This window comes from Scardinius erythrophthalmus (assembly GCF_964197995.2).
Source record: "Scardinius erythrophthalmus genome assembly, chromosome: 5".
Classification (NCBI taxonomy): domain Eukaryota; kingdom Metazoa; phylum Chordata; class Actinopteri; order Cypriniformes; family Leuciscidae; genus Scardinius; species Scardinius erythrophthalmus.
Genome location: NC_138225.1, coordinates 46,322,877 through 46,347,369, shown reverse-complemented (window position 1 = coordinate 46,347,369; position 24,493 = coordinate 46,322,877). Strand labels below are relative to the sequence as shown.

Sequence of the window (24,493 nt, the reverse complement as noted above, 5' to 3'; positions counted from 1 at the left end):
TCTGATGATGTGTTTACTGGCACGAGGGCGGGACAACCTGTCACTCACATGACATCACAACAATAGCAAATCACAACAATCCAATCAATTCCAGATGGACAAAATCAAGTTCTGCCCTATTTTTTCTTGTTCGAGAAGCCGTTCCACTCATATAAAGGCGTCACAAAAAGGAAAGAAAAGACTAGCAGTCTCGTTGGTTCATACTGTGACTCTCAAACTAATCCTGTGTCTTTTAATTGACATCATCCAAACACCTGGCATTAAAACGTTGCACAATACTTCCCTCATTGGCCCAATTCACTTGTAACTACAGTACAGGTTGAATGAAATTAAAGTCGGAAGTTTACGAGGGCACAAATCATCACCCCACTGTTAGGTCATTGTATGGGCAGATGAAAAGCTCCATGTAGTTTGGAATTTATCCCTGTGTATATTGGGAGTAAAGAGTCTAATCTCATAAGAGGCTCAGCCGCTTGTGGCCGCATGGAGAAGAGGAAGAGAGCGAACAGAAGCGTTGTAGTTTTACACTCTGATTGTGTCTGCCGTGTCACACCACTCGGGAGAGGAGGGATTTTTCCGTCTGACATGTCACTTGAGGTTGGACGTCCCAATGCATTGAGAATGCAACGGAGAATCCTGGAGCTGCTTTCATGGATTTACCAGGATGTTTAGGTTCATGCGCTTGAGTTGTATCTGAGGTTTGTACATGCAAAATGCATTTGAGCAGTTGTCACTCAATTTAGTTATTCATTAGTCTTTTTTTTTAATAACTTTATAATTAAATAAAAAAATAGAAAAAACTAATTCTGAAAGAAAGTGTCTTGGTTGTGTGCAGACCAGTTTTTAAGTACCACTGAAATGCTATTAAAATAATTATTTTAATATTTTGTTTTTATTTAAATGTGAATTAAAGTTTTATTAATTTTGTTGTGTGTTTTTATCATTTTTAATATGTATAAATTGTTTATTAATTTTTATTTCTATAAATTGTTTTAGTTATTTTAGTATATCAAGTTAAACTAAATGAAAATGAGGAATGCTGCCTTGGCAAGTATTGAATAAAATATATATTTTTAACATTTTATTTCAGTTAATATTTTATTTTATTTCACAGGTAACCACATTATATATGGTTATAATAACTATAACAACCCGTAATGCAGACAGGCATTTCAAATATATCCGCTAAACATTTTGTATATCTTAATATTTCTATCTATTTTGTCATAATTAAGGTGTAAAACACTGTCAAATTCAAAAATAGAGAAAAACAATTCTGAAAGGAAGTGTCTTGATTGGATGCCAGATGAGATACTATTATAGTTCTTATTAATATTTTGAATAGTTTTTATTTTCATATTTGCAGTTTTCAGTTTAATTTGAGTTTTTTGTTGTTGTTGTTGTTGTTGTTTTTGATAGTTTTTTTTTCATTTTCTTTTTTCTTTTAAAAAGTATATATATTAATGTATATAGGCCTAATACATATTATAATATACATTAAAACTATATACATTTATTAATATCTATTTCAGTTTTAGCTATAGCTATAGTTATAGTACATCAAATAAAGCTGTCTTGACAACTCGTTGTTAGTTCATTTTTTTCAGTTGAGGTTTAATTTATTTCAAGTAACAAAGTTTTAGTTAACTATAATAAACCCTATGCAGACAGGAAATTCTAATATTTGCTGAATATCTTATCAATCTTTGTATCTATTTTGTCTTTCCAGTGCAGAGATGGCCTGGTTGATTATTGAGACTAGCTGCAGCCTGATTGGCTGGTTCTTTCTGTACGTGTTGCTGTGTCACTTGAACAGTGTTGGAGATTATGAGTGGAACTGCAGGCTGGTAACTTTGATCCATGGCATCCTGAGCGTCTGTGTGACTGCCTACATTGGCTTCATTGCTGGGCCGTGGCCTTTCACACACCCAGGTAAATTGTCCTGTCTTGTTTTGAAACCTTTTTTGCTTCAGTATTGTGACGTATTTCCAAATGAAATTAAATATTGAATGAGAAAAAATAGAGGGCTTGATTGCAGCAGACTGATGATAGGAGGATACGTCCTTCCTGAGGGGAAGCAAATGTTCAGATCTTAACTAAAGATTACAAAGACATTTTCTTTTTCTTTAACTTGCACAAATTATTTGTTCACCACAAGACATGTGGTAACAAAATAAATAGGTTTAGTTTTTATTTCTTGCAGATTTGAACCCTAAAGCATGACTCATATAGTATTGGGTTAAAAGTTTCAAGAGTGTTACCAGTGGTTATGTTTAGGGTTAAGGGTTAGGTCACGTTATATTAGATATTATATTATATTATATTATATTATATTACACTCACCTAAAGGATTATTAGGAACACCATACTAATACTGTGTTTGACCCCCTTTCGCCTTCAGAACTGCCTTAATTCTACGTGGCATTGATTCAACAAGGTGCTGAAAGCATTCTTTAGAAATGTTGGCCCATATTGATAGGATAGCATCTTGCAGTTGATGGAGATTTGTGGGATGCACATCCAGGGCACGAAGCTCCCGCTCCACCACATCCCAAAGATGCTCTATTGGGTTGAGATCTGGTGACTGTGGGGGCCATTTTAGTACAGTTTTAGTACATTTTTCCAGTCTTCAACTGTCCAATTTTGGTGAGCTCGTGCAAATTGTAGCCTCTTTTTCCTATTTGTAGTGGAGATGAGTGGTACCCGGTGGGGTCTTCTGCTGTTGTAGCCCATCCGCCTCAAGGTTGTGCGTGTTGTGGCTTCACAAATGCTTTCCTGCATACCTCGGTTGTAACGAGTGGTTATTTCAGTCAAAGTTGCTCTTCTATCAGCTTGAATCAGTCGGCCCATTCTCCTCTGACCTCTAGCATCAACAAGGCATTTTCGCCCACAGGACTGCCGCATACTGGATGTTTTTCCCTTTTCACACCATTCTTTGTAAACCCTAGAAATGGTTGTGCGTGAAAATCCCAGTAACTGAGCAGATTGTGAAATACTCAGATCGGCCCGTCTGGCACCAACAACCATGCCACGCTCAAAATTGCTTAAATCACCTTTCTTTCCCATTCTGACATTCAGTTTGGAGTTCAGGATATTGTCTTGTCCAGGACCACACCCCTAAATGCATTGAAGCAACTGCCATGTGATTGGTTGATAATTGCATTAATGAGAAATTTAACAGGTGTTCCTAATAATCCTTTAGGTGAGTGTATATTATATTATATTATATTATATTATATTATATTATATTATATTATATTATATTATATTATATTATATTATATTATATTATTTTAAGGGGTGGTTGATTATGATTTCACTTTTCTAACTTTAGTTAGTGTGTAATGTTGCTGTTTGAGCATAAACAACATCTGCAAAGTTACAACCCTCAAAGTTCAAAGCAAAGGGAGATATTTGCTTTTAAAGAAATTGCTTTTTAAGGACTACAACAAATGGCTGGTAGGGACTACACAAGCTTCCTCCCTGGTTAGTGACATCACTAACCCTAATATTTAAATAAACCCCTCCCCCGGAACATGATTTATAGATTATCATCACGGAATATGCTAATCAATGATTAGAAGATAACTACACATAAGCTACATAAATTCATCAACTAACCATTCAGAAATGTCCTGTTGCTTCTACATGTTCTTCTTGAGTCTCTCCATCTTTGTCTGAATCCAGTTTGAACATAAAAGGCTAAAAGTTTTTGAAATTTTCAATGTCTGTGTGAGTGCAAGCTGTTGAAGCTCCGCCCTCTGTGCCGGGAGTAGCAGCTCATTTGCATTTAAAGGAACAGACACAAAACGGTACGTTTTTGCTCACTCTCAAAAATTGACAACTTTAACATGCTATATAAAAATATCTGTGGGGTATTCTGAGCTAAAACTTCACATACACACTCTGGGGACATCAGAGACTTATTTTACATCTTGTGAAAAGGGCATTATACCACCCCTTTAAATGACCCTGTAAAGCATGACTTATGAAATCATTTAAAAATTGTTTTTTAAATCAGAACATTGTACACAATTTCCACAAATTTTCCATGACATATTACATTTTTATTAATTTCCACAACTTTTTCATAACAAATTAAAATATAAATTTCCACAACTTTTGGAACAATGTATTGAATCTTTTGGAACAGTTTATTGAACCTTTAGACAATTAATATTAATTATATATATATATATATATATATATATATATATATATATATATATATATATATATATATATATATATATATATATATATATTGTTTTGAAACTGCAGCTATATAGGATATACTCGATCCTACGATATACCCAGGATATACTCGATCCTACGAATGCAGCAACCAGATTGCTGATCCGCACAGTCAGATCATTTCTTCACATTGCGTCAATTACAACTGTCTGTCAAGCCTTTAAGAATGAATTAGATGTGACTTCTGACTCTCCTCTTGTTTCCAGGCACTGAAAACACATCTCTCCAGATCCTGGCTCTTGTTCTCAGCTTGGGATACTTCTTCTTCGACATGGCTTGGTGTGTGCATTTCCGCACCGAGGGTCCGGTGATGTTGGCCCACCACACCATGAGCATCTTTGGAATCCTGCTGGCACTGGGACTCGGCGAGTCGGGCATCGAGACCTGCGCTGTCCTCTTCGGCAGTGAGATCACCAACCCGCTCCTGCAGGCCCGCTGGTTCCTCAAGCGCATGGGCCGCTACGACAGTTTAGCTGGAGATGTGGTGGACCTGCTCTTCATTCTTCTGTTTGCCTCTGTGAGGATCGGGGTTGGGAGCAGAATGCTGTACTGTGAATTAACCTCTCCAAAGCCACTGTTTATAGTGAAAGTTTGTGGGGTGGCTATTTACACTCTCTCCTGGATCTTCATGGTGGACATTGCACGTTTTGCCTGCAGGAAAACTCGCACCAAATACAGGCGATGGAAGGAACGGTACAAGCTGGATGATTCTAATGGACACGCTGTTAAAGTAAAATAGACCATTCTGTGAACAAATGGCATATCTGCTGATATATGTAGAAGGATTATCTCATCATTTACATTGTTTACCCCCCCCCCCAAACCTGTATGAATATCTTTCTTCTACTAAACACAAAGGAAGATATTTTTAAGAATATGGGTAACCAAATAGTTGATGGACCCCATTGACTTCCATTGTATGAAAAAATAAATAAATAAATAAATAAATACTATGGAAATCTTTTTTTGTGAAGAAATTCATACAGGTTTGGAACAACTTGAGGGTGAGTAAATGATGACAGAATTACAATTTTGGGGTAATCTATCGCTTTAACTTAACATGGTTTCTACACCTTTTCACTAATTAATTTCTATTAATTTTACTGGATACATTTACATAAAAGTTGAAATATTTAAAACGTATCAAAATGTATATTAATTAAGGCTATTTCCAATTCCTGACTTTCCCAAATTGTATTATTTACTTCTTTTTTTTTCATGATATTAGGATTTTATTCATTTCTTCAAGACTTTTTCTTGTTAATTAAGATTGTATAAATTTTCATGAATTTTCTGACATATTAAGAAAACTTGCATGACATAATAAAATGTAAATTTTCATGACTTTTCCATAAAATATTAATACATTATAAATTTCCTTGACATATTAAGACTTTATTTATTTCCTCAACTTTTGCAAGATATTTAATTTTAATAACTTTTTCATGACATATTAAGATTTTATTCATTTCCATTGCATATTAGTAACATATTACTATTTTCCTTGACATATTAAAGGTTGTTATCAGCGATTTCAGGCCCAAACATAAATTATCACATTCATCTAATCTAAACACAAAAACAATTGGTTTCACCAACCACTCAAAACCAAAATAAATAGTGTTCCAACCAATCACCGACAGGGGGAGGGTGTTGTGAGGTTTTGCGCTCGTGCACGGCTGCACGCGAAGTCGGAGAACACAAGCGCAAAACCTCATAACACCCACCCCTGTCGGTGATTGGTTGGAACACTATTTATTTTGGTTTTGAGTGGTTGGTGAAACCAATTGTTTTTGTGTGCAGATCTCAGAGCCTAGGCTGCCTACAGAGACGCGTTTTTTTGACGGCTTGCTTATGGGGCGGGCAGCTAGCGGATCGTTAGGAAAGATTCGATAAATGTGATCATTTATGTTTGGGCCTGAAATCGCTGATACAACCTTTAAGATATTAATTCATTTTCACAACTTTTGCACGACATATCAGACTTCAGAATTTCATGACTTTTCTGTGACATATTACGATTTTATTAATTTCCATTACTTTTCCGTAACGTATTCATATAGCCTATTTTATTAATTTCTGTGACATATTAAGATTTTTTTTAATTTTTATTACTTTTCCATGACATTCATATTTTATGCATATTAATGACATTCCAAGGTCTAGAAAACAACTTTAAAAATAAAGTTAAAATGTGAATTTGAATTAACTGTTACGAACTCAAAAACACAACTACACATTAACATGAATGTGCAATCAAACAGAAAAGAACAATGACAATGAGAGTGCACTCATGTTTCACATCTGCTATTGCTATTGAGCCTGTGAACGAGAGAAGGTTTTCTTGTGCAACATCATTGCCTGTTACTGCAAAAGCTGATACTGTATTTCCTCAGCACACAGAAAGAGCCAATATTGCTCCAAATGTGTGATTTTCGGACGTGCTCACACAGTTTTGCCCCCACCTTCTTCTCAAACATGTCTGCTCTTCTGTGAAGCCTGTAGAATTAAACCGGTTAATTAAATTGTTTTTACAGGTTTAATGACACAACTCAAATTCACCACTAACCTCTTGGTCTTGTGGATTTTCAAATGGTTTCTTGTCACACTGCAAAACCACCAACTTCCTTTAGGATTCATCTGTATATTCTTAAAGCTAAAGTTATGAGTTAAGGTCATTGAATTTAAAAAGAAAAGACGTAAGCATCTGTTCTGTGATCTGTTTGGACTGGTATTTCTCTCTTTTATATAGACACTAAACAAGAGACAGGAAGATATATGTATGTTAGGCCATTGTATCCAAACCACAGAAGAATCTTGAAATGTAAAAAATGGCAAACTGTATTGATAATGCAAGAGGCCTGTTTTGAACATAACATGTAGGCCTAGATTTTTAGTACATATGAGTCCACATAAATAAAGCCTCTCAACTACAACCTACAACTTTCACAATAAAGATTTCCCAACTGCATTTTTTACCCATTTTGTTTTATTTATTATAATTTTATTTGGATTTTCTTGTGACAGATGAGAAAACCCTGCCAATATCAGCATCCCTGTTCACACATGAGCTAAATTATTTACAGATTATTGTTAAATGTTACTGTGGGATCAGAAACACTGGAAATATATCTATTCATTGATAAATGTTCACAGATATCTATTCATTGTTAAAAACGTATGAACCGCTAGGTGGCGCAAAAGATTGAAATATGCTCCTTATCACTATTGACCAATAAATCACAGCTCTATTGTATCAGTGTCTTTCATTCCATATGAATTATTTCTGTTTTATTTTCTCCTTATTTGGTATTTTATAGATTATAACTTACACATCAGCTCTAGGCCTATTTGTTTAACACAACATGACAATGAATAAAAGCCAGGTTCTTTTTGTTGTTGTTGTTGTTGTTGTTGTTGTTGTTGAATATTAGACTTATATGATGAATATGAATGTATAAGTTACACATGCTTAATTGATTTCAGCATTAATTTAACTATGGTTCTTTCGAATGTTTCATTAACATATAGTGACTTTGTTTATTCTTTGCCGTTTCTGGCTAATCTGTAAACCATGTAACTTGATTTATTGGTTTAAGTGAGTGAGTAATGTTCTTAATTTGCCTCTGACAACAACTAGTAGGCTAGTCTACAACACTTGGGAGGCGATGTTGCTGTTTGCGGAAGGATACGCAAAAGGAGGTGAAGCGTCGCAGGCTCGCAGCAGGCGTAGGAATCCGGGATGTGATTTTACTGAAAGTCAGGAATTATCTGGATTTTTGTGATTTTTGCTTAATCGTTTTTAATCTTCGTACAGCGCGAAACTGACACATGTGACAACACATATGCGTGTGGTTTCTTCATTTGCGTTTGTATAGAGACTGAATTCTTGGTGCACAGATTCTGGTGGAAAAAGAACGGCTAAAAACTACTGAATTTTGGAAAACATGGAGACAAGAAGGGAAGGACCCGACTAAACCAAAGTTTCCAAACAAATTATTCCGGGAAAAGAGGGAATCCGTTCACGAGAGGAAAATATGTGTAGCACACCCGTCAAGTGTGGATTGTATTTTATTGCCGCTTTGAAACGAAGCTTCTTTGAGCAGAATTCCTGAACTGGGAACTATACCGCTGCTCCTAGCACAAACATCAAACGATTTGTCAAGTTTTCTCCCGATTTTGTAGTGGAAAATGTGGGAATTCTGGAAGTTGGACTAGGCAGGAGAGGAATTACGATGAAAGGCTGAACCGTGTGGCTGTTTTAATCCATCGTTTGAGTGAATTTCCCCAGATTTCCACACATTGGAGTGGACAGGAAGGATACATACATTCTTATGGAGAAAAAGTCCATTCAGCGTGTAAGGGGCCTAAAAAGGATGTATATTTAGTTTACATACTAACTTTACAGTGGCAATACTGCAAACTTACGTCTTTTTACAGTAGAGAAAATTCGCTTATGGGATTCGGTTCTGTTTAGGAATGCCGATTTGGAACTATGTCGTGTTGGAAATGATAGAAAACCGCCGAGACGTACGAAGTAACAATTGGGACTGTAAAACGAGCCAAGAGCTTTTGGACTGACGTGAAATGCGACCGGACAGTCTCTTTCATTCGTAAGGCAACATTTTAACAAAAGATTGTTTATCTGAGTTTACTTCCAGTCGTGGTTTGGGATTGACAAAGGCGACTGTATCCAGACAGAGGCGAGGGGGAAGCCTGTCGGGCTGTGTGGTGGCATTTTGGCTGGGAAAATGATGAAGCGTCTCAGACAGACAGAAAGAGTTTTCCTCCATTGATCATCTGTGTTTGCTTTTAGCATCGATTTCCTTCACTAACTCTTTGATATCTGTAGAGCTGCTACAGTCAAATGACACAGCATAGTAAAACCAACACAGTCAAACCGTGGAAATATAAAACATAAGCTTGTATCTCTCTTCCATTCAAGAGGAGACATTCCCGAAAACATCAAGACGGAACTGTCAAAATTCAAAAGCGCCACTCGGCTGTTGTTGATGGTTTTGTTTATTATTTTTATTTCGAATACAAAGGTGTTTTACCATGGTAAAATGCTAATTGGATAAGAGCTGAAGAAAATCAAGAAAGGAAAGCCCAATGAGCGGCACACAGTCCACGCTTGCTGAGAGGTAAATGATGACATAATATTTACATGATTGTGTTTATGATAATGATAGTGACCTGTCTTAGGTTTATGACACTGTTTATACATATCCAAAACACTATATTGTTGATGTTGAGATGAATCTGGCAGCCTTCAACAAAATGTAGCTACTTGTGGGAATAGGCTACAGAATAAATTACAAGTGTTTGGATGTTTACCTTAGTAATACCGTGGTATTCTTATATACTCTCGGGATACTATGTACAAACTTTGGTATTCATATAATTGTCATTAGCTACCATGGTTTATTAGCAAATTACCATGGTGTAACTGTGCCTTGGGTGTTGTTTTAAAGGGATAGTTCACCCAAAAATGAAAATTTTGTCATTACTTACTCACCCTCAAGTTTTTCCAAACCTGCATGAGTTTCCTCCTTCTGTTGAACATAAAACAATATTTTGAAGAATGTTGGAACCAGACAGTTGACGGCATCCATTGACTTCCATAGTAGAAAAAAAAAATACTATGGAAGTTAATGGGTGCCTTCAACTGTCTGGTTACCAAATTTTTTCAAAATATCTTCTTTTGTGTTCAACAGAAGAAACTCATTCAGGTTTGGAACAATATGTTGGTGTGTAAATGATTAATTGTTTTTTATTTTGGGGGGAACTATCTCTTTAAAGAGCTCAAATATACACAGAAATGTACTATTTTTGGTTCCATGGTATTCTTCTAAATACCTTTGAGTACTATATAAATACCATCACATGAATATGCTAATCATTTAATATCAATACACCTCAACGTACCCCACCCTAGTAATGCCATGGTACTTTTTATGTAAGGCGAATTAGTCACCTGTTGAAATGGGTGAGTATAAAATCTGAACAAGTATCCCCATACAAAACCCAAACCTATAAGTCAATGTTCAGTGTTTAAGATCTCTTTAAGATCTAAAACCGATCTTAAAGAGCATGATGGGTAACATTGTCACAAGTGTGATGATCCAGTTTTTGGTTGAAGTTGTTCTCCCGGATGTGTGAGACGTGCAGTCAAACCTGTTTCTCTCAAAATTGTCAAGTTGATAAGAAAACTGGTGACCTTATGACCTTGCAGCTCAAATTTACTTGATTTTTTTCCCCAGATAAACTTTCTAAGCAAAACCACTTTGGAACCACTAATTTATTGTGACAGTGTGTGGTTTGTGTGTTTGTGTATTATTTTGGTAGTGCACTAGTCACTCAGAATGACCCAGAGAACTGTGAGTGATCTGAATTGGATCTTTGAATCTCGATCAGTAAGATGAACAAATCTTTATTCAAGTAATTTCGTTCATTTGAGCAGAACTAAATTAAATGTTACATTTTCAATAGCCAGATTCTTTTCTGCAAACTTTGATCATATCCCGAAAAATGAGAAATTATGATATACAGAAATGATTAATTCGGGGTCTTCTGGTCCGAGTCACTCGTTCTTTTGTCACATGACAGATGCATATGCTAGTACAAGAAACCGAATTGATTTGGCCTAATTGACCTTTTGACTCGAGTCGTTCCTTGCCACGTGAGAGGAATGAAAATTAACTAATTGTTCATGATCGACCCATCACTATACCTGCGAGCCCACGGTTTGTGACAGGAAGCACTTTAGATGTGCTGTCATCTCACTGTGTTCTGCTAATGCTGCTCTTAAGACTCGATGTGTCTCTTGTTGTGGTTTTACACCTTTTGAGTTGTTACCTGTGCTTGCTCGTGCTCGACCAGTCGGACACATTTCAGAGAACAAAACTCAGAAGATGCTAAGTGCTAATGTGTTGTCATCTTATCTGTGTGCGGAGCTGTGTGACATCTGTGTTTTGACACCTAGGCCTATGCTTTTTATAAATTATATCCATCTTGCAAATTGCATGAGTACAGATGTAGTGCACAGCAGGGTCTAGCTGCTTTTGTAAGGTGATGTTCTATGATAGTCATCAGGAAAAACAGGTCGTTTCCTCAAAGGCAAGAACAGGGCACCTGCTTTCAGTAAACATTACCGTCTACTATCAGGATTTCACAGATCGACATTTGCATTATTGCATATTTGAGACGTATTTACTTTGAAAAGGAAAGTTCAGATAAGGTCTCTGTGTTGCATGTGTTAAAAAAAGCTTCTTTTAAAGGGTCAGTTTACTGTTAGTTAGGTTTCGTTCATCTTCGGAACACAAATGAAGATTTTTTTGATGAAATCTTCCGCTTTCTGTTCCTCTATTGACAGTCTGCGCAACTACCACTTTGACGCTTCAAAAAGTTCATAAATAGATTGTAAAACTAATCATATGAATTGAGCGGTTTAGTCCAAATTTTCTGAAGAGACATGATCGCTTAATATTACGAACAGATTGAATTCAGACTTTTATTCACATATAAACATTAATCATTGAAGTGACATTTAATTAACATGTTAATATGTGAAATTCAATATTTTCATCATATAAAGCCATCGTGTCTCTTCAGAGAAAAATGAACTAACCACTCAAATTCATATGGATTAGTTTTACATATTAGATTTGTGGTAGTTGCGTAGCTGTCAATAGAGGGGCATAAAAATATCTTCATTTGTGTTCCGAAGATGAACTAAAGTCTTGCGGGTTTGAAACGACATGAGGGTGAGTAATTAATGACAGAATTTAATTTTTTTTGGGTGAACCTTTACGCAACATTTGTTGCCACTGAAACTTTGTATTATATTTTCTGTAGTATTGTAAATTGAACTGGCTACACAAGTTCAGATTCACAAATTGAGTCTTTTACAATGGGGGTGTGGTTTAAATTGCATTATCGAATTATTCAATGATCAATGTTTTTTGTTATTTCTTTATAGTGGAGTCCTAAAATATATATATATATTTTTTAATAAAATAATTTAAGTAGTATTACATAAATCGATGTTGATCTGTTTTATTATAAAAGCTTTATGCATAGCATAGCACCTTATTGGAATCGAAATTAGGAATCGATAAAAATAGGATTCAATAAGAATTGGAATCGATTAGTGGAATCGGAATCATTAAAAATTCACGCGATACCCAACCCTGATCTAGGATGCCTAAATGTTTTTCTACAAAACTCCATTATGTTGTTTTTGGTTTGTGATGATGTGTTTTCAACATAAGGAATGTTACTTAAGCACAAAATCAGCATATTACTATGATTTCTGAAGGATCATGTGACACTAAGGACTGGATAAATGGATGCTGAAAATTCAGCTTTGCATCACAGGAATATAAATAAATGTAAAATATACTAATAGAAAACCATTTTAACTGTATTGTAAATACACATGAATGGTGGTGTATAGTGTGTATATAAATACGATGACCAAACCTATACATATTGGACAGACAGTTGGATGTTGTCTCAATGGCTTTTATTTGCTGCATTTGTAGACTGTTTTTCTTCGCTGGGCGGCTGGAGATTTGGCAGTGAGTTCAGAGGGCATGTTGGCATTTTTAGTGGAGAATTATTCGTCCGGCTGTATTCTAGTGTCTCCAGGCTCTCTGAAGACGTTTCACCAAAAGCAGAGCTCCGCTCACCTCTCATCATTTGTCTGAATAACTGTCTGGCAGTAGCGAGTGAGTCAGAAGCCTTCTTCTTCTGGAAAGCTTTTGTACGTCACCACACACCACTTTAATCTCAAGGCTTCACAAAAGCTTTTTGTGTTTTTAAAAATAGTGCAGATGTGAGAAAGCAACTCAAGTTATGTATCTGTTGGGTTTCATAGTAACACAACAGCTGTGTCCGAAACATAAGGCCATTGCCTTGATGACTTCACAGGTGGTGTTTTTGTGCGAAAACACCGAATAAGGAAACTAGGTTCAGGAACCGTAACTGCATGTCTAATGATCTAGAACAAATTAATGTAAAGAATTAGTCATATCCAAGACTACAATACTTATTTCTCACTAGAAATCGTGAAAAAAAAGAAAGAAAGAAAACTTCTCAATTTACCTCTTTAAACAATTTTTTTAATTTATTTTTGTGAGAAAAAAAGAAAAAATTATTAGAAAATTTTTTATTACAAAAATTTGTTTACTGGCTATGAAGACAGAATTTTTCAGGTTTTGGACAGCTAATTATTATGTGTGACATTAGGCTAGCATAATGACGCTTTGTACAGTATGCTTGTTTGATGGGGACATTAGTTTTTTATAACTTGTGAAATTCAGATGTTTACAGTATTCTGTACAGTAACATCAACTAAATAATATACGAAACATTGCAAAGCAAACATGATGAGCTTGAGTCCTCATAACCTCAGGCTCCCAGATAGTTCTAGCTGAAATGATATATCTAACTAACATCAACTAAATAGACACCAAAAAAAAGTTGTTCTTATCTGACTTCATGTGGCAAGAATCATTGCATTGAATGTTTGCTGAAGGCTGTATCGTGCAGCTTGCTCTTTGTCACAGTATTTCGCTGATCTGTGGTCTTTTTTTTTTTTTAACCCCCGAGGCCCTCTCGGGAAGTGGTGACATCACTAATAAACAATGTCTGTCAACTGGGCCAGGCCACAAGCTCTTCCTGACAGAGCTGCCAGCCACCAGCAGTGCATCATGGGAAGAAATTGAGTTGCTTTGTTACTTTATTTGTCACATGAACATTCTGTATGGATTCAGATAAGAGAACCATATAGGCAGTGGCAGTTTTAAATGGCTTAGAGGCTGGCGGAGTGTTGTTTTTATGTACAGTATGTGTATAAATTGTTTAAAGAAAATGCTAATAAAGGTAAAGCTGTACATGTAAAATAATTTAGTTATATGATCTATATCTATAAACAATTTTGTCTTTTAATAAAGAGACAATGAGTCTCATTACTAATAATTGCGTAGATAATTTCGTATTTGTACGCACAGGTGAACTTCTCACGAAAAATCCCCACCTAATTCACAACATGTTCGTACGCACATGATTTTGTTCTTAACGTCGTTCTGACGTTGGTGAATTTGGAGTATTCTAAATGAGCGGTCACGTGCACAAGGTTAGTCATTTGCATGAAATACCCACAAACCATCTCCATATAAGGGCTTTCGTCACTCTCGTCAAACTTGCCGCTGTTTCCAGACGCGCTCTCGCCCAATCCCAAGCAAGTGTGCCGTTCTCACCAGTTCTCACAATAAACCCCTTTTTATACAGACCCAGATTACAGACCTCTCATTAGCCAGCTGTACATACGCGTATATCTGTGTTGTTCAGAGAAACCTCGCAGCTGAAGGTTTAACGCCGCTTTTACTTGGTATGATGGAATGTATTTAAGATGAAATTAAATTGTAATATATATGGATGATATAATACAATTAATGCAACATACTTCAATGTAATTATAGTCATTTTAGGATGAAATATAACCTAACACAATTTTAAGGCCGTAGAGAGTAAGTGTTTTTTGCGTACGCATGGTTTCAGTTGTTCCTATATTTTTGGTGAATCGTGATTTGTTCTTAAAATCGTTCTTACGGCATAGTCATGCTTAGTGAATGAGACCCATTATTACTAATTTTTTTTTTGTTCAAAATATTGGCATTACTTTTACCATAAACAAGGCTAAGAGGGAGATTTAGCTTTTAAATGCCTTCGAATGTTGAGGCTGTTTAATGTGCTCCTTGTGGCAATATAGATATTGGATTCATTCATTTATGATTAACTTCTGGTCTGAACAGGCCAATAAAACTGCTACATTAATCAAGTTAGAAGTGTCAACCTGCAAGCACTGTAAACATCCGCAGCCCACTGCATTTCATTATTAAAAAACAACAGTAAATCATAGGCCACCTCCACACAGCCATTAAATGACATCTTTAGTTATGCAGAGAATAGCACAAATAATTGTTGTTTAGCGATTTAATCGAAAAGATCTTCATTTGTGTTTTGAGGATGAACGAAAGTCTTATGGGGTTGGAACGACATGAGATGGGAGTAATTTTTGCGTGAACTAACCCTTTATACAGTGCCGGCTGTTGTTTAATCAGGAAAAGAGGTTTTAGCTAAACCCAATTAACAATACTTTTGCTTGATAACCCCTTTTTTCCCACAAATAAACAACATTTAAATTAAATTTAATTTAATTTAATTACATTTTTTAGAAATTAATTTGAGAATAGATTTAATAGTAGTAATATTTTTTTTAAAAAATAATATTGTCACATGACATTCTTGTACAAGACCTACAGGATTATGATCCTCACAAACCTGAATTTGACCCAGTATTTTAGCTTTTGACTGTCTGTTCTGATCTTTATCAGATGATAAGTCTAAGTTGTGACCAATACAACATTTTGGAAAATAAATTGGAGGGGAGCCATGTTTAGCTATGATTGTGAAAGATCAGACCCTCAGCACATGACACAGGATTGTGGGAAAGATACCATCAGGAACATCCTGCTATGATGACAGGTGCTTGCTCCATATAAAGTCACATTGAAACTAATCTTGCAAGTCTGCTGGTACTTAGTGTCTGACAAATCAGTTTCAAGTTTTAGACCTGTTCATGTGACATCTTCCAACCAAACAGATTGCTTTGACAGATTACAGGGAGTGTATTGTGATCTGAAACTGGTTCATCCTAAGGAGGGCTCAATTATTTTCTAGTTTTATGGATTAAAAATTGCAGTGAATGGAGATGATGTATGGAGCAGGGCGAACTGCTCAGATTTTCCCAGCTATGCTGGTTTTGTTGGTGGAAGGCAGGCTTTGCTCTGTTTGGTCAGCTGATGGTCAGCAGCCCTTGTCAGCATTTTATGTGCCGCTCTCATTGGCTGTGCAAAAAAATGCGTGCGAGCGTGTTTGTGTTTGTCTGTGAGAGATTGAGAAATTCTTGAAAAAACAGATGTGCTGAATATTGCCGTAATTTTTAAATACCATGAGATCATCTTTTTCATTTTTCTTGTTCAGGCACCACAGACATGAGTTATAGAGCTCTTATTTGCAATGATCTAAGGTTACAGCCATTTATGCAATAGTCAATCAGAAACCTTAATGTCATTTTTTTAAATGGGACCCAACTTGGAAAACTAGTATACACTGCTCACTGCTTAGTGCTTACCAGTTAAGTGCAAACTCTGCCAATTTCATTGGTCAACTCAAACACGTGGTAGGCAGATAGCACTGTGATTGACATTAGGGCTGCTCAATTATGGCAAAAATCATGATTATTTTGCCCAATATTGAAATCACAATTATTTAACATGATTATTGGTGGATGATATGATAAGTCTTATTCTGTTGATATGATATAAATGTCAGTGAAATTTCACAATTATCATTACTTCAGCAAAAACTAGAGGTGTAACGATAGCCTCATGTCATGATTCGATACATATCACGATATTGAACTCACGATACGATATTATTGCGATACTCCAAGACATATGGGAAAATGTTTACATGGTGACTTGGGGCTGATAACCCAATGCACAGGTCAACGATGACACCAGACTAAAAATACAGATTTTTTTAAGACGGATATGCTTGCGCTCTGTCTCTGACTAGATATATTTAAAATAATGTAGACCACTTTTTACTGGTAACATAAGACATTTAACATTATCAGGACCCACAAATATCCCCCCATTGCATTATTATACATTTAATATATTCAACATTTATATATAGTAGTTTAATGTAGTACTGACACTACACTCTGTAAACTTTAATTTTTTTTTCTCACACAGTAATTTTAATTTTGGGTGAACTAGACACATTATATATTGTCACTATCCACGATACATATTTTTGTATTTCAATATATTGTGATATCCCTAGCAAAAACTAATACTAGGTTAATTAATGAAAGTCCTCAAAACAGTTACAGAAGACAAGTAAAGAGTCAGCAATACAATCAAGAACAAAGAAACTAAATTACAAACAAAACCGACAAAAAATACAACAGAACAATAATACAAACTAAATAAACAGTGCTTTAGGTTTTCAGGAAGATGTACTAACAGTGTTTTTCAGGTTAGGGTTAGAAGAAGAAAATCAAGGATTATGAATCAATTTCGACGGAGCTCCAAACACAAACAACGCGCTTAGTCGTGACGCATGCGCCAATCTTGGAAACAAAAAGTGTTATTTGTCTTTTTAATACATTTTTTGTTTTGAAATGTTTATCAAATAATGAGTCAGTTTATGATAGGTTAATCTGAGTGCATTGAATTGTGGGATACAAAATTGTATTGCTGAAAATACAGAATTCTGTACGGCACCGCTGCACAATATACTGCAGAAATATTAATAGTATGGTATTCTGAATAAAGCTGTTACATCAGTGTATTGGAGGAGATAGCACTACCTGTAAGTAATGAGTACCCCAGCTGGGACTGTGTATGACCAGATAAATGTAGACCTACATTCTTGAATATTTCACCGTCAGTAAATACAAATGACATGAGAAAGGATGAGTATTGTATGAGCAGTTCCACATGGTAATTTTGGCCCATTTAATTAAATACCCCTTCTTAGTGTGTCTGACATGTCTCAGCTTGCTGAGTAGATAGAAACCTGTACTAATCGTGGCCGACACCCCAGCGAGCCAGACACTGGAAAACGAGTTCACTCACAAATGCTTTTTATTTTTCATCTTTTAACTAAGAAAAAAAGCTTTTTAAAGTACAAAGTACGATTGAGTAAACATGGGCTGTTGGAAAGAACTGGGAGAAATGAGAGAAATCTCACTCTCAATCTCTCACTCTCACTCCTAGTACAGAAGAGGAGGGGCGGAGCTTGAATACTCCAGGAAGTGACACATTGTCATATTAAACTATATTAGACTATATTAAATCCAGGGATTTCTGATAAATGCCACAGCTCTTGAGTATTTATGTGTGATCAGTACTTCTCTCTGTTCTTGCAAAGCATTACTGTGATTTAAAGGCTAGTCACACCAAGGATGATAACTATAACAATAAAGATATAGTTTTAAAAACACCACAACTGTGACAATAATGGCACAGAGGAATGGCATCATTGGAATCACTTTCAAAACTATTTTTTTTCCCCATAACATTGACACGGCGCACAAAGATTTCACAACATTCCTTTACAGTTGTGTTTTTATTATAATTTGATGTAGCCTATGACCGATTTGTGCTGCAGATGTTGTATTTAACTTCTCTTCCTTTTTGATGTGATTCCAATCATATTTCAAGCAATTCAAAACCATTATGGTGAACAGCGCGCATCTGCAGTGTCTCAGCTGAAGGAAATAATCCATTACCTATCGGCTTTAATATATCAGACTAAGTTTCTTATCGGATCGATAACAATAGCATTAAAAATAGTGGTCGACCGATATATCGGCAAGGCCGATATTTGGCATTTTAAAAATATCGGCATTGGCCGATAAGTTTTTCTGATTGGCTGGTGTGTTGGAAGCGGGACTTTTATTTTGACTGCGCTCCAGACTTTTATTTTGACGGGCAGCGCCTGATCACACAGTGCGTCTTCATTAGTTTATGATCTCTGTCAGTCAAATCTAATACTTTGTTAGACAGAACTGGTAAACAAAGAAAGTAAATGGTATGCGAAAAAGTAAAGCGTTGCTTTTATATCATTTGTAATAGAAAAGGCAAACAGTCAGGCTAAAATACTTTATTATTTACCGTCAACATTCAGCAAATGCGCATCTACATAATTTAAACAAATCTCTGAATAAACATTTAATTTCACAAACCTTGCAGATTTAATCGAATGCAGCTTTGATATCTTGTGAAGTGTGCATTTGTAGCCTGCATAAACGTGTTACTGCGAGTTGACGGTCGGTCCGTGCGAAGTGAGTGAATGTGAACAGAAGATCAGCTTCACAAGAGACGAGATCGAAAAACTTTATCCTTAATTTTAAAATATGTTGTGCTATATCCAGTTGCCCACTGTCATATTCATATCGTTTTCACTGTGTGCTGTATGTAAAATTAGCGTTACCTTGTCTTTATTTGAAAAAATATGATTACCAGTGCGCACGAAATTACCAGATTACTGAGTGCCCTGTTTCAGTGTTTACTTCCTTTTTATTCGCATATTCATATATTTTTAAACAATTACTTTATTTGTGAAAAATACTGTAATAGGATTGCAAATTCAAGAAGTTGCCATCTAAAGTATAAGCATGTTTATTTTAAGGATTTGTTTTCTAATTTATTTATAATTGATTAAATATTGATTAAAATAAATATAAAGTGTGTGTAAAACCTGTGTTGAATATATATATATATATATATATATGTATGTATATGGAGAGTTCAGATGCAAAAGCCTCTAAGTGCCATCTGAAATTTTCTTCTAGAATGATCATTTTTATAAAGCTTGTATATTCAAGTTCAGTAATTTCATTTAAATGACAATTAATAGGTAATTTGAAATTATTGAACTTAAATTTACGAGCTTGATAAAAATGATCATTCTAGAAGAAAATTTCAGATGGCACTTAGTCTTTTGCATATATATATATATATATATATATATATATATATATATATATATATATATATATATATATATATATATATATATATATATATATATATATATATATATAATCGGCCATTCGACCACCCTGCTCTCTAAGATGTCCGCATCGGCCATCAAAAAAACAATATCGGTCGACCACTAATTAAAAAGTACCATTTATCGTCCGATATCGATATGGTGACCGATATATCTTGCATCCCTAATCTCAGTGTAATTATCATGAGTTTAATAACTAAAGTAGTAGGCCTGTTTAAATAGAAAGGATTGTTGGATGTTGAGCTCTTAAATGGCTTTGCTGCCTACAGTTCCCACAGGAAGTGTGGCTGGGGAGAGAGAATGAACGAGAGAGACAGGGACGGGGTTATAGACCCGTGTTGAAAAAGTAGGAAGTGGCTGTGGGAGCCAGTCTGCTTTTGGAGGCTGGAGAAATTGGGGCCAGAACAGCACACAGAGTCCTCGTGCTACACACACGTGACAGGCCCTTTGACTCTCCCAGCTGCGTCACCTTGGAAACTGCAAGTAATGTTGCTGCAGCTTTCCCATTCTCCTTTGCCAGACGAGCTGTTAGGAAAGAAATTGACCTCCTCAGATCCAACCTTTTGCCATGCTGACTGCCATCTATACAGCTCGACAACCTGCTGACATACTACAGTCCTCGGGATGAGGTGATTGTTGAAGTTTACTGCTGATCTGTGATCAGCTACACTTGGTCTTTGTGCTTTATAGTGAGGGTTGGGAAGGAATTTTTTTTTTTTTTTTTTTTTTATATACAACTCAAGCATTATCTTTATTTGTTCTCTTTGCATATTTATTTTCGATGATAATTCTTTGCATCATCTTTGCCTGTCATGCTTCAACTTTGTCTCATAATTGTGGTTTTCCCTCAGCATGCCAAATGTGTGAAAGTTTAGTTACATCAGTCTTGTCAAAGCATAGACAACAGTGTGTGTAAAAAAATGACAGAAAATTGAGCTTACGAGAAATGAGATTTAAATTGCCACTTTTTTTCGTTATAAGCATCAGCCTCTGAGCCAGAGGATTTACGGATTGGCAAAGGTCATACATGTTGTATGAGACCAAAGTGCAGACCAAAGCCAAGAGACTTTAGAGCCTCAAAATGCCACTATGAAGCCAAAATGAGTCATTACACTGACTGACTGCATTATGCCGTTTTAGCTGTAATTTAATAGTTGAGGCCAAAACCTCAGTTTTCTTGTTACCTAAGAGTTGAAGATCTCTGGTGAACACATGGTCCTAAAATGGTCCCTTCTCAAAGCAAAATATAGCCTAGTTTCTTATTTTATTTACTTTTGATTTTGAGGTAAAATGAGTTTTAAGTGGCCTGTTACATCAGACAATTTCCACTTGGAAGTGAACCAACTCCTTGGTTTTTGCAAGTTGTTAACTAGTAATCTATACTCTCACTCCCTTACTATGTATACCCCACAATCGCAGAGTTATTAAAGAAGCTGTAGATAGAATCGTCAAGCCAAACAGGGGTCGACCAGATATGCCTGACTGTACTTCTCTACTGTCATAATGTTAGAGTTCAGTGACGTTAGCTGTTGTTAACAGTGGGGTGCTTTGGTGTCTGGACCCAATATGTTGTTTTCCAGAGTACAAGGACTCTTTCCAGGAAGGGACTAATGTTAACAGGTGCCTCTCAGTTCCCTCTGAACCTGGTCTGCTGTGACGTTCAGCTTGAACTGAGTTGTCAGGATTGCCGGTGCCTGTTGAGGTGTGAAAGTGTGACAGGTGCAGGGTTGTGAGTGAGACTGGCTGTTTCTTACTAGCTGAAGGCTCAGAGGGAATGGAGGCAAAAGGTATTTAGAGCTGTGAGGTCTCGGGGAGCTAGTGGCCATGGGTGGTTGGATGGTGAACCACAGAGGACATTGAATCCATCCTATTAAAGGTCCCGTATTATGCCCCTTTTCACAAGATGTAAAATAAGTCTCTGATGTCCCCAGAGTGTGTATGTGAAGTTTCAGCTCAAAATACCCAACAGATCATTTTTTTACAGCATGTTTAAATTGTCATTTTTTGGGGCTCAGAAAAACGCGCTGTTTTAGTGTGTGCCCTTTAAATGCAAATAAGCTGCTGCTGGACGACCCAGGGGGCGGAGCTTCATGAGCTCGCGCTCAGTCTCTCAGGACAATTTCATCTCACGGAATGATAATAATATCAGAAACTCTCAGTAACGGCGTTCATTTCGAGTCGGACAATAATGCCTACAGAGTCAGAGTGCTGTATAGAGATGAAACAGGTATAGTTTAGTAGTTTAATTACGGCTATTATAACGTATTTGTCATCTGCTTGTATGTATCCATTATTTATTAATAGCCTACAAGTCTGCTGTCTGAATGATGATCAAACATATACTGATGAGTTTAATAAAGTTTATTGTACATCACACAAAAGATGAAGTGTCAGTTTTACTTCAGAAAATCACCGTAAGAGCTGAGTAAACACAGTAAGTTATTAGAAGTGCGCAAGTACATAAACGAATTTCGGTAGAGTTGAGGGAGCATTCCTGTGGGCGGAGGTTAGTCAAAAAACGGTTCTACTGACGTCATTAAAGAAGGAAGTAGAGGGATGTAGTCCAAACGGGCCGTTCGATGTAGGCGACTTCTGTTAAATAAAATATCTCGCTTGGCATTGAACTTTGAGCTTTATAATTTTACAGATATTATTTATACTCTAACAACAACATTACACACTAACTAAAGTTTAAAACATGGGATCACAAAGAACGGGACCTTTAAAGAACTGGTTCTGCTTGTTGGCCATCTCCATATTCTCCTGTTACTTCCACCAAAACTGTCCTCCACCTTATTGTCCTGCAACTGCACTCCACCTTTCTCCTTTAGGAGTCCCTGCTCTTTCTTAACTTCAGTTTAAATTTTCTGTATATGCATTCATCCCCTCCCTATCCCCCTTCTTTAAGGGTCATTTGTATGACCAGGGCATGTTGTTGGGGAAGCTGCATACTTCACCGGTGGAGAAGGTGTTGTCAACACAGATGTTAATGTTATTGTTAGTAACACTGTCCACCATGCCATCAATCAATCAGGCAGGTTACCAGAAGGTTGCTGGTTCAATCCCCACTAAAATGATCACCACTGTGCCCTTGAGTGAGGCCCCTCAGGTTTCTCCACACAGGTTGTCACTGTAATAAGTTCACATTGCTGCTACATACAGACATTACATGATAGACGGTTCATGGTTTCACAGACAGAAAAACTGGTTTCACAGACGGAAAAATGTTGTGCTTTTGTGCATTTTTGGAGGTGTTGACGTACATATAATTTTAGGTGCACCTGATCGTGTTGACAGCAGTTGTTGCATTCTAAAACCATTGTGTGTTGTACATCATGCAGGTAATTACCTTAGAAATGTGAAGCATTTTAATGGACTTAGTTCAGAGGTATATTTCATATTTCATTTGACGTGAATGAAAACACGTCATGGACTTAAGAGGTTTAATGTGTTGCATTTTTGTGTACCTTAGTGTTGGTGGTTCAGTAGTCTCAGCCTCAGATGTCACTCCCACGGACCGTTGGCTGAACATCTGATGCATATGACACACTTATCTGGAAACACTTCAGGAGTTTTGAAGTCACGATCTGACTGGTTGAATTCTACAGAATGTCCGTGAGACGTTGTGTTGCATTCCACAGTCCGTCTGGAAACAAATGCTGTGACACCAAACTCCCTCATGGAAGAAGAACGCAGTCGTGTTTACAACTGTGGCAATGAGCACTTACCAGGATCAACTAAGTGCTGGATCTTCAAAAGTATATGAAAAATCGCGGCTCTGTTCTTGAATGAATAATTCATCGATTCTGGCTACGCAAGACTAGTGGTTCAGTTGTCAAATACAGAGTTGAGAACACATCTTTCCAAAAAATCTCAAAGAGTGACCTAAAGTGCCACTCAAAAATCTCACTTAGATTAGAATTGTCTTAAATATGATTTATATCATATTCAAGCATGCCCATTTTAATTTTATTGGTCCTGAATCAACACCAGGTTCATGTTGAACATTTTAAGGATATGTTTACATGACAGCGATGTACTAAAAATGGAAAAGTTTTTGCTTTGTGTTTTTCGTTTACAGGTGACAGCTTTGTCAAAACCCCATTCACACAGATTCGCAAAAACGACTAAAAATGCTGTATTTTTTAGTTAAAATTCTGTCTCATGTAAACAGCCCCTAAGAAACACAATTTGGACATGCTTTAGTTTGGGAGAATCAATTGTCAAAGAGGGAAAAATCTTTGAACTAGGCTATCTCTGCTGTCAGTACCTGTGGTTTGGCCTGTAAATCTGTATTCCTGCATCCCGCTTTCTTCCCCCACCTCTCCAGTCTCCAGTCCAGTGGAGCGAATCTTAACATGAGGCGCACCCCGATCAGTATCTCTGCTCCACACAGCTGGCAACATCTGCTTCTGAAAGGGAGATAAGAAGGGCTTGGCAACTCCACCCTGCCACGTTCCACACAGTGTCCGTGCCCGTCTGCTTCCTGCTCCAACAGACCATTACCAAACCCAGCCACAGAACCATGGCACGTCTGCCTTTTCCGTATCTGTAGGACTCTCTCCCATGACTCAGGGAT

At 36.5% G+C, this 24,493-nt stretch overlaps 2 protein-coding genes across 4 annotated transcripts in view; both read left to right on the top strand.

Moving 5' to 3' along the window:
* Positions 1–1,736: 1,736 nt before the first annotated feature.
* tlcd5b (TLC domain containing 5b) lies at positions 1,737–4,993 on the top strand (the record flags this gene model as incomplete). Its single annotated transcript, XM_081364794.1, has 2 exons — positions 1,737–1,932; positions 4,461–4,993. The coding sequence occupies 2 exons, from the start codon at positions 1,737–1,739 to the stop codon at positions 4,991–4,993; spliced, it is 729 nt and encodes a 242-aa protein (XP_081220920.1).
* Positions 4,994–7,951: 2,958 nt separating this feature from the next.
* Positions 7,952–24,493, top strand: part of arhgef12b (Rho guanine nucleotide exchange factor (GEF) 12b) — an 83,210-nt gene continuing 66,668 nt past the window's right edge. For 2 of the 3 annotated variants that reach the window (XM_081365605.1, XM_081365603.1), the window contains exon 1: positions 7,952–9,398. In XM_081365605.1, the coding sequence (XP_081221731.1) occupies positions 9,367–9,398 (32 nt within the window). In that variant the 5' untranslated portion in view covers positions 7,952–9,366. The remainder of the gene's footprint in view (positions 9,399–24,493) is intronic. The other variant, XM_081365604.1, reaches the window with a different exon arrangement.